The 16,737-nt window shown below is 46.1% G+C and overlaps 1 protein-coding gene across 2 annotated transcripts in view; it reads right to left on the bottom strand.

Annotated features, from left to right (window-relative positions):
• Positions 1-307: 307 nt before the first annotated feature.
• The window catches only part of ppip5k1a (diphosphoinositol pentakisphosphate kinase 1a), a 47,092-nt gene continuing 30,662 nt past the window's right edge, over positions 308-16,737 (bottom strand). For both annotated transcript variants that reach the window (XM_079555094.1, XM_079555093.1), the window contains 4 exons: positions 4,397-4,528; positions 3,000-3,104; positions 2,705-2,934; positions 308-591 (listed from right to left, as the gene is read on the bottom strand). In XM_079555094.1, the coding sequence (XP_079411220.1) occupies positions 328-591; positions 2,705-2,934; positions 3,000-3,104; positions 4,397-4,528 (731 nt within the window). In that variant the 3' untranslated portion in view covers positions 308-327. The remainder of the gene's footprint in view (positions 592-2,704; positions 2,935-2,999; positions 3,105-4,396; positions 4,529-16,737) is intronic.

Here is a 16,737-nt window from a genome sequence, read left to right on the forward strand (position 1 = left end):
CCGGGGCCAGCTTTGAGCAGACTGTTGTTCAACCGTTCTCATGCACTCGAGCGTTTATTTGAAAAACATGTGGTTCTTTTGGCTCAGCACAGACACGACGACACGTTTAGAATAAACAATAACACTCGGACTGGGCCTGGCGTTTGGGCAGCAGCTACACACGCTGACACAGTTCAGGCGGTCGGTGGCAGAGTGGTTAGTGTGAGGGGCAAAGGGGTCAGAGGTTTCGACTCCCGCCCAGTGTCTGATGAAGCCTCAGAGCGGAGTCACATTCTGCAGTGATTTGATTCGAAGGTAACTATGTAACAGCGCCCCCCACAGGCCGGCTCAGGCGTCAGCGTTCCCTGCCTCGTCCCCGCTCTGAGCGCGCTCCATGGCGGCCTCCGTCTGGTCGATGGCGTCGCTCCACACGTTCTCGCTGGTGTCGAAGAACTCGTCGGCGCCCTCTGGTGACTGCGGCGTCTGCGAGCTGGAGCCGGCCTCGGAGCTGCTCTCCCTCAACTCCAGGAGAACAGGCAGAGACCCGGGCAGCGAGAAGGGCTCCATCCGCGAGAGGGGGAGGTCTGAGAGGGGAGGACGTGGACCTTCAGCCTGGAGGAGAGACAGTTAGACAAATATCAGGAGCGGAGAGGAGAGAGAGGGGAGGGAAGAGAGAGAGGAGAGAAGAGAGAGGGGAGAGAGAGGAGAAAAGAGAGAGGGTAGAGAGAGAGAGGGGAGAAAGAGAGGAGAGAGAGGAGAGAAGAGAGAGAAGAGAGAGGGGAGAGAGAGGAGAAAAGAGAGAGGGGAGAGACGAGAGAGAGAGAGAGAGAGAGAGGGGCAATAGGAGAGAGGAGAGAGATGAGAGAGAGGAGGGGAGAGAGAGGAGAGAAGAGAGAGAGAGAGAGAGAGAGAGAAGAAAAGAGAGAGAGAGAGAGGCAATAGGAGAGAGGAGAGAGATGAGAGAGAGGAGGGGAGAGAGAGGAGAGAAGAGAGAGAGAGAGAGGAGAGAAGAGAGAGAGAGAGGAGAGAGGGAAGGGGAGAGAGAGGAGAGAAGAGAGAGGGGAGAGAAGAGAGAGGTGAGAGACGAGAGAGAGAGAGAGAGAGAGAGAGAGAGAGAGAGAGAGAGAAAGAGGGGCAATAGGAGAGAGGAGAGAGGAGAGAGAGAGAGAGAGAGAGAGAGAGAGAGAGAGAGAGAGAGAGAGAAAGAGGGGCAATAGGAGAGAGGAGAGAGGAGAGAGAGAGAGAGAGAGAGAGAAGAAAAGAGAGAGGGGAGAGAGGGAAGGGGAGAGAGAGGAGAGAAGAGAGAGAGAGAGAGAGAGAGAGAGAGGAGCAATAGGAGAGAGGAGAGAGAAGAGAGAGGGGAGGGGAGAGAGAGAAGAGAAGAGAGAGAGAGGAGCAATAGGAGAGAGGAGAGAGAAGAGAGAGGGGAGAGAAGAGAGAGAGAGGAGGGGGAGAGAGAGGAGAGAGGGGAGAGAGAGGAGAGAGGGGAGGGGAGAGAGAGAAGAAAAGAGAGAGAAGCAATAGGAGACAGGGGAGAGAAGGGAGAGGGGAGGGGAGAGAGAGAAGAGAGAGATTGAGGAGCAGCAGGAGAGAGGGGAAAGAGAGGAGAAAGAGGGGAGGGGAGGACGCGGGCCCTCAGCCTGGAGAAGGAGGAGAGACAGTTAGACTAAAATCAGAGAGAGGGGCGAGAGGAGAGAGAGAGGGAGTGGGGAGAGGGAGAGCGAGAGGGGGGAGAGAGAGAGAGAGAGAGAGAGAGAGGGGAGTGAGAAGAGAGAGGGAGAGCGAGAGAGGGGAGAGAGCGGGGAGAGAGGGAGAGAGAGATGGGGAGTAGGGAGAGGGAGAGCGAGAGGGGAGAGAGAGGGAGAGAGAGAGAGGGGAGAGAGGGAGAGCGAGACGAGAGAGGGGAGAGAGAGGGAGAGCGAGAGAGGGGAGAGAGCGGGGAGAGAGGGAGAGAAAGGGGAGAGAGATGGGGAGTGGGGAGAGGGAGAGCGAGAGGGGAGAGAGAGAGAGGTGAGAGAGAGGAGAGAGGGAGAGCGAGAGAGGGGAGAGAGCGGGGAGAGAGGGGAGAGAGATGGAGAGAGGAAAGAGGGAGAGAGAGAGAGAGGGGAGGGAGAAGGGAGCGAGAAGAGAGAGACAGGATAGAGAGGAGAGAGTGGCCCCTCAGCCTGGAGGCTACGACCAAAGTTTATTGTAAAGAGTTTCAGTCCGGAGTGTTATGGTCAGTTGTTCTTGTTTGAGCTGCAGTCTGTTTATATGTAATTACTGAATAACTACTTGTACTCGTGCTGAAGGGACTAGATGCAAGTTCGCCATTTTATGCTCACTACTGCCACATCAGGTCATACGCGTAACTGCACCTTCTATATTAAGCTCGTGCATGACGACACTTCGGACTGAAGTAACACCTCTGTGAGTGACAGTGCAGGGTTTTAGAGGCAGTTGTGGTGAACAGGTCTGAGCTCATTCTACACATTAGGACATGGAGGAACATGTAGGGGGAGGAAAATACATCATTTTAACATTTTTAAACTCATATAGTCCCTTTAAGGTTGAGTTCCTAGTATATACTGTATATTATGATATGATTTACCAAATGGGCCAACCCGGAAAGTGTGGGCCGCTCCTCAAACACATTAGTTCTTATTGATGCTAACCAGCTTCCCATGTTTTAAAGAGTTGTTTATGGATTCTGAAGTGATGATGGAGAGTTGAGCTCATGTCTGACCTGAGCCTCCGCTCGCTCCTGCTCTTCTTCTTCTTCTTCTTGGGGAGAGTTGTTGGGCGTCAGAGGGACCTCGGCCGCTGCAGTGCATTGAGGCTCGTTGGCGTTGGCGAGCTGCGTCTCCTCGCTGCTCTGTGGAGTCAGCTTCTCACTGAAGCTGAACCTGGGAGAAGAGTCAGCGTTTGGAGACGAGGGTCCGGCGCTGGACACGGTGCTGGACGGACCGCTGCTGTCTGTGAAGAGGAGAAGTCAGAGTCAGAGCTGACCACCTGCTCCTCACTGTCCAGCTCATACTCACACCAGGGCGGGCGGTCGCTCCTGGACCTCAGCGCTGAGGGAAGCACTCTCTGCGGGAGGTAGGTCTCCACCGAGGGCTGAGTGGAGGAGAACATGGCCGACAGAGCTGCACACACAGGAGGGGGAGGGCTTACATATTACTACTTTCACCAACTTAAAGCTGCATTATGAAACTTTTTAAAGCAATGCAATAATATTGGCCACTACTGACGGTCTCTGTCAGTATTTCATTTTGTGAAACACTGACTAGCAGACTAGAGGTGGTTTAATCACTTCATGTTCGAGTACATTAATGTGTAACTCCGGCCCGTGCCATGGAGCCAAAGTGATTTCATGCAGAAAAGTCCAGTGATCTTTGTTCAAGCTTTATCCATTTCAGTTCCAGTTTATTAAAGCCACACTGTGTAATATTGTGGATTAAACTGCTGCTCGCTTTACAAACCTGAAGTCTGTCTCTGCTCTGGTAATCAAAGAATGGGTTTAGACGAGGACCTAACCTATTTAGATCTCATACTCAGCTTCTGTCACATCTCCATAGAGACAAGCCGGAGATGTCCCGCTCCCAGTAAAGTTACAGTCAGGAGCCGCTCAGGGCAAACAAACAGGTCCTTATTTTTGAACAATAAAACTATCTGTGATCAAATGAATGCTCATATTTTATTATGTTGATCAGGTGAAATGTTATGCAGTGAGGCTTTACATGAAAAAAACCCTGAGATGAAACATGTCCACCACTCACTTTTTAAACTTATACTTAAAAGGATATAGCACTCAAACCCCAAACACCATTATCGTAATTATAAGCTCTCGTCTTCTACACTGTACGTTCCACAAATTTGAACTTAAATATCAAAATCTCAATCTCTCAGATAATATTTGTGGGGACTTTCTCCATAACGATGATGAAGCAATATTGTTGCAAACCGTCAGGAATGTGCAAAAATGTGCTGCAAACATCTACATCGCTTTATCACTCAAAAATATCATTGTCCTGAACAGACACAGAAAACAACATTTTCCCTTTTCCCCTTTTTGTCCCACATTTTTTGCCTTTTTTTCCTTCTTTTTTTTTTACAAATTTTGTCCCCATTTTCTTCTTAATTTTACACTTTTTTTCCCTTATTTTACCAAATTTTTCTACTCTTTTTCCTAATTTTACCTCTTTTTTTTGGCTTATTTAACCCCTATTTCTTAAATTTTTCTCCATTTTCTCCTCCATTTTCCCTTAATAAGTCCCCATATTTTCCTCTTTTTTCCCACATTTCTTGATACTGGAAATAAACTGGATGTTGTAGATCTCCATGCCTCGATATGATCTTGTAGACAATGTGTCGCCCGCCTTGAGCTGCACTGCTGTGAGGTCAGGGTCGACAGATTGCGGGAGGGCATCTGACGTACCTCGCCCGCTGTGGGCGTCTCCCGCGTTCTCACAAACCAAACTCAGGAACTCGGTGACTTTCTTCAGGGACAGAGAGTTGTGCAGCGTCTCCAGAGGGTAGATAGAGGGCACCATCGAGCAGCCCTCGAAGCCTGGCACACACAACAAGTACCATTATAAAAGAGACATCAACATTAGCAGATAAACACACGGGTTAAACACAGGCAAAACTACACGGAGTGAGTTCTGCACACATGGATGAACCACATGCTCCTCCACAACAGGCCTGAACGCAAACCGGAGCCACCAGCAGTGTAAAAGTCAGTTATTTCTGTGCTTTGTGCTGTCGTTTAGTCCCTATCCTTTATTTCAGTGAATGGAATGGGACAAGTTTAATCTTTGTACTGTATCAGATCATCAGCCCTGACAAATGTCCCAGTGAATGAAGATCAGGCGCCAACTCAATGGTATCGAGTCAAATACGATACGGTCCATACGCTTTTGCCGTGATATAACACGTATCACTTCAATACTTGTGTTCAATTTAAGATTTTAATAAGAGAGATCAGGTTAAAGGGATATTTCAGGATTTTTGACATAGGGCCTCATTTCCTAGTTATCCAGAGTGTTGCTGATTTCTGGAGAGTTTTTTTTTTAATTCATGCAGTTCTTATATTTGAAGAGTTTCGTGGCGCTAGGTTTGTGCAAGGCTAGCGCATTTCTACGGTATCAGCTAGCCTGCATTAAAAACAGTCTGACCCGCTCCACAGAGCACCTGATGCAAATCACATATAACGCCAGAGTAACCATATAAATGTCAGTGTCCATAGAATAATTTTTGGAATATAACTGACCTGCATCACATGAATGATCGCATTTTGAGGGACTATTTTCTAGCAGATCACTCCACCGCTGCGTAGCTTATACAACCACGTAGCTGATGCTGCTCAAATATTAGGTATTTTAAATGCAAGATGATTAAAATGATTCTATGGACACAGACATTTATATGGTTAGTCTGGTGTTATAAGTGATTTGCCTCAGGTGCACTGTGGAGCGGGTCAGACTGTTTTTAATGCAGGCTAGCTGACACCATAGAAATGCTCTAGCCTTGCATTAGCCTAGTGCCATGAAACTCTTCAAATAGAAGAACTGCTTGAATTACAAAAAAAATATCTCCAGAAATCAGCAACACTCTGGATAACTAGGAAATGAGGCCCTATGTCAAAAATCCTGAAATATTCCTTGAAGTTTCCCAATGTTATAAACTGAAGACTTAAAGAACATTTTGAAAAGTGCAAGGGGCACAGGCATTTGAAAAGACAGGCGTTTTTTGTTTAAACAGATCAGCTCCAAAATTAGATCTGTAATTTTCACACCAAGCGCCCCGAGAGGCCAGCAGCCACACTGCACTGTGGCAGTGTGTATCCCTCAATGTTTTGGAAGACCGCATTTTGCAGACCGCATTTGACCCACTGATTGAGTCATCGACCCACTAAAGACAAAGACACGTCCGCCTTGTGTGGTCCCTTTTCTTTCTTGCCTCCTCAGTCTGAGCCATGACAAACTTTGACTCAAAGAGGAGAAAAGGTAGGAGCGCAAAGCACAACTTTCCTAAAGCCTATAGCAGAGACCAGACTGCCATATAGTGAGACTTTCCCGGTCACATGACAAATTCAGAGGCCAGTCCCTCCAAAAAACTTATAAGGATTTTTGAAGAAAGCTGCCCGTACTGAACGGCATTACACGTCACACACTCTGTATTGTCCTAAAGAATCAGTTTCAGTTCAGTTGAGATCATGAAGAAACCTCACCATGTTTTAGATAACAGTATGGGTATATTTGAAAGCGTTAATTCTCAGGCTGAAAAAGTTGTTTTATTGGAGAAATAGCGCACGCTTCCCGTGTGTGTCTGAGGCCCTGCGCTGCTGCTAACGCTGAAATACTACCACAGATGTTTGTTTTTCTGAAACCAGTGAACTTTTCCAGGCTAACTTTTACAGTGTGACTGATGATGCTCTGGCTGTTAGCACGCACAGCAACGCCTTGCCTCAGAGCGTGTTTTAAGACAGAAGGATGTAGCGTGGATTTGCATAACTCTACATTGAAAATAACTGAGCGAGGAAACAAGATTTGAACCCAATAGTGAAAGAGTTTGCTGAGCAGAAGGCACGCAAACGTTACTTCAGACCCTCGTGTGTGTGTTGGGATAATGTTGCTAGTTGTTATTGTGTTGCGAGTTGCTGAAGAGGTAGGCTCTATGAGAAGTGGATTAAGAGACATTTATTTATATATTACCTTTTTTTTTTTTTAGGCCACATTTTCTTGCTTTTTGCCTTTTCTCCCCCCTGTGCTTTACAGTGTTACCGGGGGAGCGGTTATGGCTTATCTAAATGAGATGTAAATGAGCCCTATTGTCACTCGAGCAGCAGCAGAGAGGTGAGAACAGCCCAAAAGTTTAGAGGCCGATTTCTCTGCTTAGAGATATCCTGAAAGGTTAGCTTCAAAAGTTCACAGGTTCCCCAAACATTATCAGTGTTACACATCTATGGAAAGCTTGGAGACCGCTTCATAATCCGTGAATAGCTCAAAATGCCCCAGAACCTCCTTACTTTCTGTGTCTGGTCACATATTCATGTCTGGTACAGTCTATAGGAGGAGAGAGCTACCACTGTAGTTCTTGAAGTCGTCATTCGCCATGGGAGTCTGTCCAGCCCACTTACTGTGTCAGGTCAGGGAGCTGAAGATTTCACAGAGCCCCCCTCAGCATGAAAATCTAGTCTACAGCCTGCGTTTAGAAACACAAGATTGAACCCATTGTGTTCTCTTCAAAACAAGGCTAAAAGGCACAAATGTGCATGTTTTATAGCATTTCTGTGGTTGGCGTCAAATGAGAAGGCGTTCCTTCACAGTCACACAACAAAAACTAACAAAAATCATGTATGAACAGCAGCACACGTCAAACTGATACAAATGGTTACGGAGTTAGTCAACATCAAACCAGGCCAAACCAGAGGTTAGTGCAAAACCGGTCTCACTCAGAACGAGGACAAGAGCAACAAAAGCCAACACAAATCAACCACAATCACCAAACCCCACCGCCATCAGAGAGGGAGAGAGATCAGAGGGATAAAGACACGGGTTTATGCACACTCAGGTCACGCAGCCCGGGCTGCAGAGCGACCTATGCGTCCAGGGGACTGGATCCTTCTTCCCCATGGTCCTCCTCCAGGTTTGGGAGTAGGAGGGCCTACATTCAACATCAATACCTTTTGGAGACTTTCCTCTGTGTTTTAGAGTAGACCTCTTCTGCAAATGGGGCTAAAACATAGACTTAAAACATTATCTTTGCACCTCAGCATATTCCACGTATTTTTTATTTTTTATTATGTCTCTGTAAGGATTACATAGAAACAGTGAATAACAGACCAGCGCTTTGAGACTTTAACTGGGGCTCCTCCTGCTGGCAGCTGTAAGAATAACTTATAATGATTTTGCAGCCTGGTTTACAGCTTCAGCTCGGCCTGAGAAACACATTTTGAACTGAACAGCTCAGAACCAAAGAAAACGCTGGACTGGATTAAGGACTTTAAAATGTGGAGAAGTTCTGTGTTTTAACAATGACACAATAACCAGAAAGTAATGATAAATTGTCACATTTATATAGCGCTTTTCTACCTTCATTAGAGACTTCACCTGTTCACACTCTCAATTACACACCAGCGTCAGACACTGGAGGCAGGGTGGGTGAAGTGTCGTGCCCAAGGAGTGTGCGCAGTGTGCACCTGTGGGAGCTTTGTTTCAATTATGGACTTTCCATGTGTGTAGAAAGAAAGAATAAACGATTATAGACAAAAGTGGAGGAAACACCCACGACCCACTCCTTTCTCTCGCAGAAATGATGAAATGATGATTGTTTGTCGCTGAATCAGGGCTGTTTTATTGATGAATGAGTTTGGAACAACAGAATTAATTGATAACAGTTTTGAGGCACTTGAATCTGAAAAACGTTTGTACAAAATATCAAAACCAAGCAACATGCATGGCAACAGACCAGCCAATCACAGAGCATCAGGAGTCAGGGCAACCAATCAGGGCTCAGCGCATCACAGGGCAGCCAATCAAAACCTGGCAATGAACAAGAGGCCAATCCAAACCTCAGAGACAGGCTTCCAATCAAAACACGGCAAGTGAAACAACTGCCAGCCAAATCAGAAGACAGCCAATGAGAGGGCAGCAGGCCGGGTTTGGGGGCGGGGCTGACCGTAGCGCAGGAATTCGATTGGGTCCCGTCCGGACGTGAGGCAGTTCCTGAAGAGCCGCAGGTGATAGGAGCAGAGGTGCAGGTGATGGGCCAGAGCCGCGTCCACCGCCAAGAGCCTGCAGGGGGCGCCGCTCATCCCCGAGGGAGGAGGGGAGGGGCTCACGGGGGCTGGCGAGGGGTTTAGCAACACCCGGGCGGAGCTAAAGCCCGGGCCAGAAGAGAAACTCCGCAAAAACTGACTTGCATGCTGCTCCTCTGCAACCTCTGGGGGAGAGAGGGGGGAGATAGAGATGGGAGAGAGAGAGAGGGGAGAGAGAGAGATGGGAAAGAGAGACGGGAGAGAGAGAGAGATGGGAGAGAGAGAGAGGGGAGAGAGACGGGAGAGAGAGAGATGGGAGGGAGAGATATGGGAGAGAGAGACGGGAGAGAGAGACGGGAGAGAGAGAGATGGGAGAGAGAGAGATGGGAGAGAGATGGGAGAGAGAGAGATGAGAGTGAGAGAGATGGGAGAGAGAGACGGGAGAGAGAGACGGGAGAGAGAGAGATGGGAGAGAGAGACAGGAGAGAGAGACGGGAGAGAGAGATGGAAGAGAGAGAGATGGGAGAGAGAGAGATGAGAGTGAGAGAGATGGGAGAGAGAGACGGGAGAGAGAGAGATGGGAGGGAGAGATATGGGAGAGAGAGAGATGGGAGAGAGAGATGGGAGAGAGAGAGATGGGAGAGAGAGAAAGATGGGAGAGAGAGAGATGAGAGTGAGAGAGATGGGAGAGAGAGACGGGAGAGAGAGAGATGGGAGGGAGAGAAAGATGGGAGAGAGAGAGATGAGAGTGAGAGAGATGGGAGAGAGAGACGGGAGAGAGAGAGATGGGAGGGAGAGAAAGATGGGAGAGAGAGAGATGAGAGTGAGAGAGATGGGAGAGAGAGACGGGAGAGAGAGAGATGGGAGGGAGAGACAGGAGAGAGAGACGGGAGAGAGAGATGGGAGAGAGAGACAGGAGAGAGAGACGGGAGAGAGAGATGGGAGAGAGAGAGATGAGAGTGAGAGAGATGGGAGAGAGAGACGGGAGAGAGAGATGGGAGAGAGAGAGATGAGAGTGAGAGAGATGGGAGAGAGAGACGGGAGAGAGAGAGATGGGAGAGAGAGAGATGGGAGAGAGATGGGAGAGAGAGAGATGGGAGAGAGAGAGAGATGGGAGAGAGAGAGACGGGAGAGAGAGAGATGAGAGTGAGAGAGATGGGAGAGAGAGACAGGAGAGAGAGACGGGAGAGAGAGATGGGAGAGAGAGAGATGAGAGTGAGAGAGATGGGAGAGAGAGACAGGAGAGAGAGACGGGAGAGAGAGATGGGAGAGAGAGACGGGAGAGAGAGAGATGGGAGAGAGAGAGATGGGAGAGAGAGAGAGATGGGAGAGAGAGAGATGAGAGCGAGAGAGATGGGAGAGAGAGAGATGGGAGAGAGAGAGAGATGGGAGAGAGAGAAATGGGAGAGAGAGATGGGAGAGAGAGAGAGAGATGGGAGAGATGGGAGCGAGAGAGATGGGAGAGAGAGAAATGGGAGAGAGAGATGGGAGAGAGAGAGATGGGAGAGAGAGAGATGGAAGAGAGAGAGATGGAAGAGAGAGATGGGAGACAGAGATGGGAGAGAGAGAAATGGGAGAGAGAGAGATGGGAGAGAGAGAGATGGAAGAGAGAGAGATGGGAGAGAGAGAGATGGGAGAGAGAGAGAGATGGAAGAGAGAGAGATGGGAGAGAGAGAGAGATGGAAGAGAGAGAGATGGGAGAGAGAGAGAGATGGAAGAGAGAGAGATGGAAGAGAGAGATGGAAGAGAGAGAGATGGGAGAGAGAGAGAGAGATGGGAGAGAGAGAGATGGGAGAGAGAGAGATGGGAGAGAGAGAGATGGAAGAGAGAGAGAGATGGGAGAGAGAGAGAGATGGAAGAGAGAGAGATGGGAGACAGAGATGGGAGAGAGAGATGGGAGAGAGAGATGGGAGAGAGAGATGGGAGACAGAGATGGGAGAGAGAGATGGGAGAGAGAGAGAGAGAGAGAGAGATGGGAGAGAGAGAGATGGAAGAGAGATGGGAGAGAGAGAGATGGAAGAGAGAGAGATGGAAGAGAGAGAGATGGGAGAGGGAGAGATGGAAGAGAGAGAGATGGGAGAGAGGGGAGCGAGGAGAGAGAGAGAGAGATGGGAGAGAGAGAGATGGAAGAGAGATGGGAGAGAGAGAGATGGAAGAGAGAGAGATGGAAGAGAGAGAGATGGGAGAGGGAGAGATGGAAGAGAGAGATGGGAGAGAGGGGAGCGAGGAGAGAGAGGAGAGCGAGGAGAGAGAGGAGAGAGAGAGAGGAGAGGGAGGAGAGCGAGTAGAGAGAGGAGAGGGAGGAGAGAGAGGAGAGGTAGGAGAGAGAGAGAGAGAGAGAGAGAGAGAGAGAGAGAGAGAGAGAGAGAGAGAGGGAGGAACTGGGGCTAAAGACATGTTTTCTTGAAGATGCCAAGTATCGATGCAAGTGGTTTTGTGAATCCAACTGTGGGATACGGATGGACTGTATTTAAATGACAAAAGTATGTAATGTCTATAGACCAATGCCGAGGGTAGCCTTTCTCTTTGGACCTCATGGCGGGGAGCTGACATTGCAGTAATACCACCCCCTGGTGGCCGGGGCGACTCCAAAACACACTTGGTAAACGCGGTTCTAATGATGACTTCACACCTCCCTAGCTAATTAATATTGTGGAATTGATAATATATTGTTATTGTAATCTGTCTTGCAAGTGACGAGCTAGATTTTTTTTAATGTTGAAATATTGTTGTAAGTGTGTAGAGAAAAATATTACTAAAATTATACATAAGACACTCATCCATCTTCAGATGAATATGAAAGATGCAAAATGAGAATCAAGAGAAAGAAAGTAAACGATGCCATGCATGACTGAAGTGTGTTCATCAACCTGCACTGTCCCGACCAAATGAACAAATAATGAAGTCATTAAGGTGAGACGCTACAGGTGAATAGGGGAACAAAATTAAATGTAGAGATGTGTTTCTGACATTTTATGTTTTCATATAAAAAGACTTTACAAATAAGAGATTTTGTACCTACAAATATTTTCAGCAACTAAATCTAAACAATGGATAGAGCCAGGTTTGAATTCATGGATCTGTTTTGTGATATATTCGTTCTAAAGATTCGTTCAGAGAGTTTGGGATCTTGTTTTTATTTTTTAACTAAAAAAGAATCGGAGTCTGTAGGAGCTACTAGAGTGGAGATGTTGTTGCGAGAGTGGGATGGAAACCTGATTTGGAGCAAACGGCCCTAAAGTTTAGTAACGTCTGCACATGCATGTGTCTGTTTCTTGCCATGCAAGCAATGTAGTTACCAGTGTTGGGAAGAATACTTTAAAAATGTATTCCGATACAGAATACTGAATACTTGCCTGAAAATGTATTTTGTTACTCTGGCCAACCAGATTACAGTATTCTGAATACTTAAAATACTTTTCAAATACACAGCATTATTGTAGTGTACACTCTTTAATGTAAGATTAAAATCATGTGCAAGTTTATTGCACTGTCGATTATTAATGCTTAATTTACTTATTTACCACAAATTAGACAAGGAAAACGTGGTTAAGGCTCAGGAGGAGAACAGGTTGTGGATCTGCTGCACATGTGCAGCCGCTCCAGTCTGCAGATTATAACACTGGGAAACCATGGCGCACACGGGGAGCATGTTTCAATGCTCCATGGAGAAGTTTTGCATCCCACTCGACAGGAGTTTGGGAATGTGAGGCAAACTGCAGCCCGTAGTGGCTAACCTGGTAACTTAGCTTAATGCTATTGCTAACAACAACAACCAGCTCTAAATGACTGAAAGCACAGCAAAAAGGTACGAGGACAGAGATTTGCATCTACCTTGTGTCTTCTCTCCCCTCCTCCTCTGAGCTGCTCCTTGTGTCGTCATTGTGTGTGCGCCTTTACTTTATTTAGACTCATTTAACATTTTCTCTTTCTTATTTATAATGTGCAGTATGATTGGATGATGAAATTTTAAAGTAACTGTATTGTAAACATCCTCTGTTTAAAGAGTAACTGTACCGGAATACAGTTACTCACAATGTGTATTCTAGACACGGAACGGTCGTACCTGTGTTCTGTTAGTCCCCAACACTGGTAGTTACTTCCTGGAAATCTCTGACTTGCTAGCCACAAAGCGTAATAATCATCTTTTCATCAGTACAACTAAGATGTTAAGGAGAAAACTAGGTAAAATCTCAACATTGACCACTGCGTTAGAAATTGATATTTTCACCTGCCGTGTCTTGCCTTAATAAATCTAAAAGCCTTAAAGCTTCAGGCGGGTTTAAACCCTCTGAAGGATGGATCAAATACAATACAGGATAAAAGTCGGCAAATGCAAGATGCACAGAACCAGGCGACGTGCAAGAACAGCCTTTTTGTAAACCTTTAATCAGTATCTGAGGACAAAAACTGTGAAGCTTCACACAGAATTAGAGAGAGAACCTTCATAGCTCGTGGTTAGACGTCCAGACTCATTCTGATTGGACGAGAGCCCAAACACGCGACACGATTGGTCCAGGCGAGACTTTACCTGTGGCGGAACACCAAAGGGGCAGGGCTACAGCCGATGAATCATCTTTAGTCCCTGCACCAGCGGCCAATCACAGACAAGAGACAACCCATCAGACAGGAAGTGTCCAGAACAGAGACTAATATAGGGCACACGGGATCATGGTACCAGCCCACACTCCGATATACGCCACACTCCGATATACGCCACACTCCGATATACGCCACACTCCGATATACGCCACACTCCGATATACGCCACACTCCGATATACGCCACACTCCGATATACGCCACACTCCGATATACGCCTCACGGGCTCAAAAACACCAGCCCACAATCCAAAATATGCCACACGGGCATAAAAAGGCCAGCCCACACTCCGATATACACCACTTGGGCATAAAAACGCCAGCTCACACTCCGATATACACCACTTGGGCATAAAAACGCCAGCTCACACTCCGATATACACCACATGGGCATAAAAACGCCAGCTCACACTCCGATATACACCACTTGGGCATAAAAACGCCAGCTCACACTCCGATATACACCACTTGGGCATAAAAACTCCAGCTCACACTCCGATATACACCACTTGGGCATAAAAACACCAGCCCACACTCCGATATACACCACTTGGGCATAAAAACACCAGCCCACACTCCGATATACACCACTTGGGCATAAAAACACCAGCCCACACTCCGATATACACCACTTGGGCATAAAAACGCCAGCCCACACTCCGATATACACCACATGGGCATAAAAACACCAGCCCACACTCCGATATACACCACTTGGGCATAAAAACACCAGCCCACACTCCGATATACACCACTTGGGCATAAAAACGCCAGCCCACACTCCGATATACACCACTTGGGCATAAAAACGCCAGCCCACACTCCGATATACACCACTTGGGCATAAAAACGCCAGTCCACACTCCGATATACACCACATGGGCACAAAAACGCCAGTCCACACTCTGATATATAGCACTGGACATACAACAGCACAAGCATTGTTTTCAAGATTGAGCACATTGTGACGACGAATCAGGAGACAGCAAGGACCAACGAGGAAGCAGACCCCACCCAATCAAAAGACGAGCCACGGCGGACATTTTGTTTTAGCCCTGAGTGACCAGAGGAAGGTGAGAGGAGAGAGAGCAGGAAACGAGGAGGCTGTGACACCCACCCAAAAAACTCCAAACCCCAGAGTTGGTGAGTCAGGGTCGGGTTAGAAACAAGTCTCACAATTGGCCTTTCGCAAAAGCCCGCCCGCCCGGAGGTAAAGGTATACGAGAAATACAGTTTCAGTTCAGTTATTTGTCACCGTTTTGGTACAACTTATTTTCATTTCATTTCGTTTTATTATGAATATACAGTAAAAACATTTACATTCATTCATGAAGTATTGCATATTCATAAATGGGACACCCTTGAAGCAACAGTTTGCTTATATATGGGGCCCAAGATAGGACACAATATTAAAAACACAAACATACATTAATACATTAGCAACCTAGGAAACATTTGTTTCTTGTTCCCTTTGTTGCTTATTTCCTTCCAAACCTATAACTAACCTAACCTACTCTAATCTAAAGCTACCATATCTTACTTTAGCAATGCATCAATTTAAAAAAGTACACACTATATGCTCACGCACATTGGGACATACTACCATCAGACACAAGTTTTTAATTATTTTTTGTATGTATCTATTTATTTATTTATTTATTCTTGTATTTAAAAAAAAAAAAAAAATTAAAAAAAAAAAAAAATTATAGAGGTCCAACTAGGGTTTATTGTATTTTCCTAGAAGCTCAATTTTTTTTTTTTTTTTTAAAGTGGTCAAAGATGTAGCAGTTTTAATTTCAGTGTTCAGTTTGTTCCAAATTTCGGGGCCTTTGCACGCCACACTAAAACTTGTACACTTGAGTGTCCTCGTTTTTCCCTTTAAGAGGGTTTTATGTCTTGTGTTATGATCATGAGCAGGTGTAGAGGTTGGGATGAGTTGAGCCAGTCTGTCCTTAGGTCTAAACATGACATTATACATGTAGCATGTAGTATTAAGTAGCACAAGTTTAATAGCAACGGACGGTATTCCGTGGTACAATGATAAATAAAGCACTTACTTGAGTGACACACTGTGCCTTGACCATCTTTGGTGGTGTATTATTAGCGCTACCATGAGAGTGAGGGCAGTGATCACACTGTGATCACACAGTGCCTGTCATCATGTTTGATCTAATGATCTGCGGTTTGTTCTGAAACTAAAGCATGATTATGCTATTATGCATTATTATGAAGTTTGAAAAATTGTTGATTGAAGGAATAATCTAATAATGTTGATCAATCTCATTTGCCAATATCATATTAGTGCACCGTTACTACCCTACACCCCAGTCATACATCCGAACCAGACTAGGGAGCAGCTCGGATAGGGACACCAGTGTTCCCCTACAATTATTTTGGCCCCACCATGAGCGCCCCCCGCCCTGGCAGGATGATAGCTTTTTATTAAGCAGCGCTAATCACTCATTATCAAAATTAGCATCTTTATCAAATCCTTGCACTAATATATTCCGGTTTGAGCTTTATAACATACTACGCCTGCTCAATCCAGTTCGAGTCCATGTTTTTTAAGGATCCAGTCCCTGTTTTCAGTCAGTGACCAGGCCATGTGGTTGTGTTTATTTGGAGCTGTACCAAAAAGCATCAGAAAAACAGAAACAGGAGCTGCCGCTACAGCACAAGTTCAACTAGACTGGCACTTTGTAAATAAGGAAATCACACCCAAGCTAAACGTAACAGTTGGGTTTAGGTGACGCTGTTAGCATTATCTGTTTCACATCAGTCACTGAAGTGAGCTCTGCTGGGATTTTAAAGAAAGTCCTGTGAACTTCGCCTTAGATGCTGATTTTGGCTTCTCCTGTTTTATGCAGAACACAGACCTAGCCTATTAGCTTAAATGTGTCAAATGAGATCATAAACTGTGGAACTCCCTGATAAATATTAAACATGAATATGAGGAAAATCCAAACACCCATGGGAAAATTATATAATGGTAGCCTACATCTTAGAAGAGTATTTTACCTACTCAAACTTTCTAAAACATAGTATTGTTTCCTACATCATCAAAATCCTTTATTAATAATAATAATAATAATAATAATGCATCGGTTTTATATAACGCTTTTCTGGACACTCAAAGACGCTTTACATTGCATTATTCATTCACTCCATACCCGGTGGTGGTAAGCTACTATTGTAGCCACAGCTGCCCTGGGGTAGACTGACGGAAGCGAGGCAACCAGTCTGCGCCATCGGCCCCTCCGACCACCACCAACCACTCACTCACACACTACATTCGCTAGGCTTCCTGGTGTTACTAAACGGTCTCCCATCCAAGTACCGACCAGGCCCTTCCCTGCTGAGCTTCCAAGTTTTACACTTACTTGCATTTATTAAATATCTATATAGAAATTCAATCAAT

The sequence above is a fragment of the Gobius niger genome (assembly GCF_951799975.1).
Source record: "Gobius niger genome assembly, chromosome: 4".
Classification (NCBI taxonomy): Eukaryota; Metazoa; Chordata; class Actinopteri; order Gobiiformes; family Gobiidae; genus Gobius; species Gobius niger.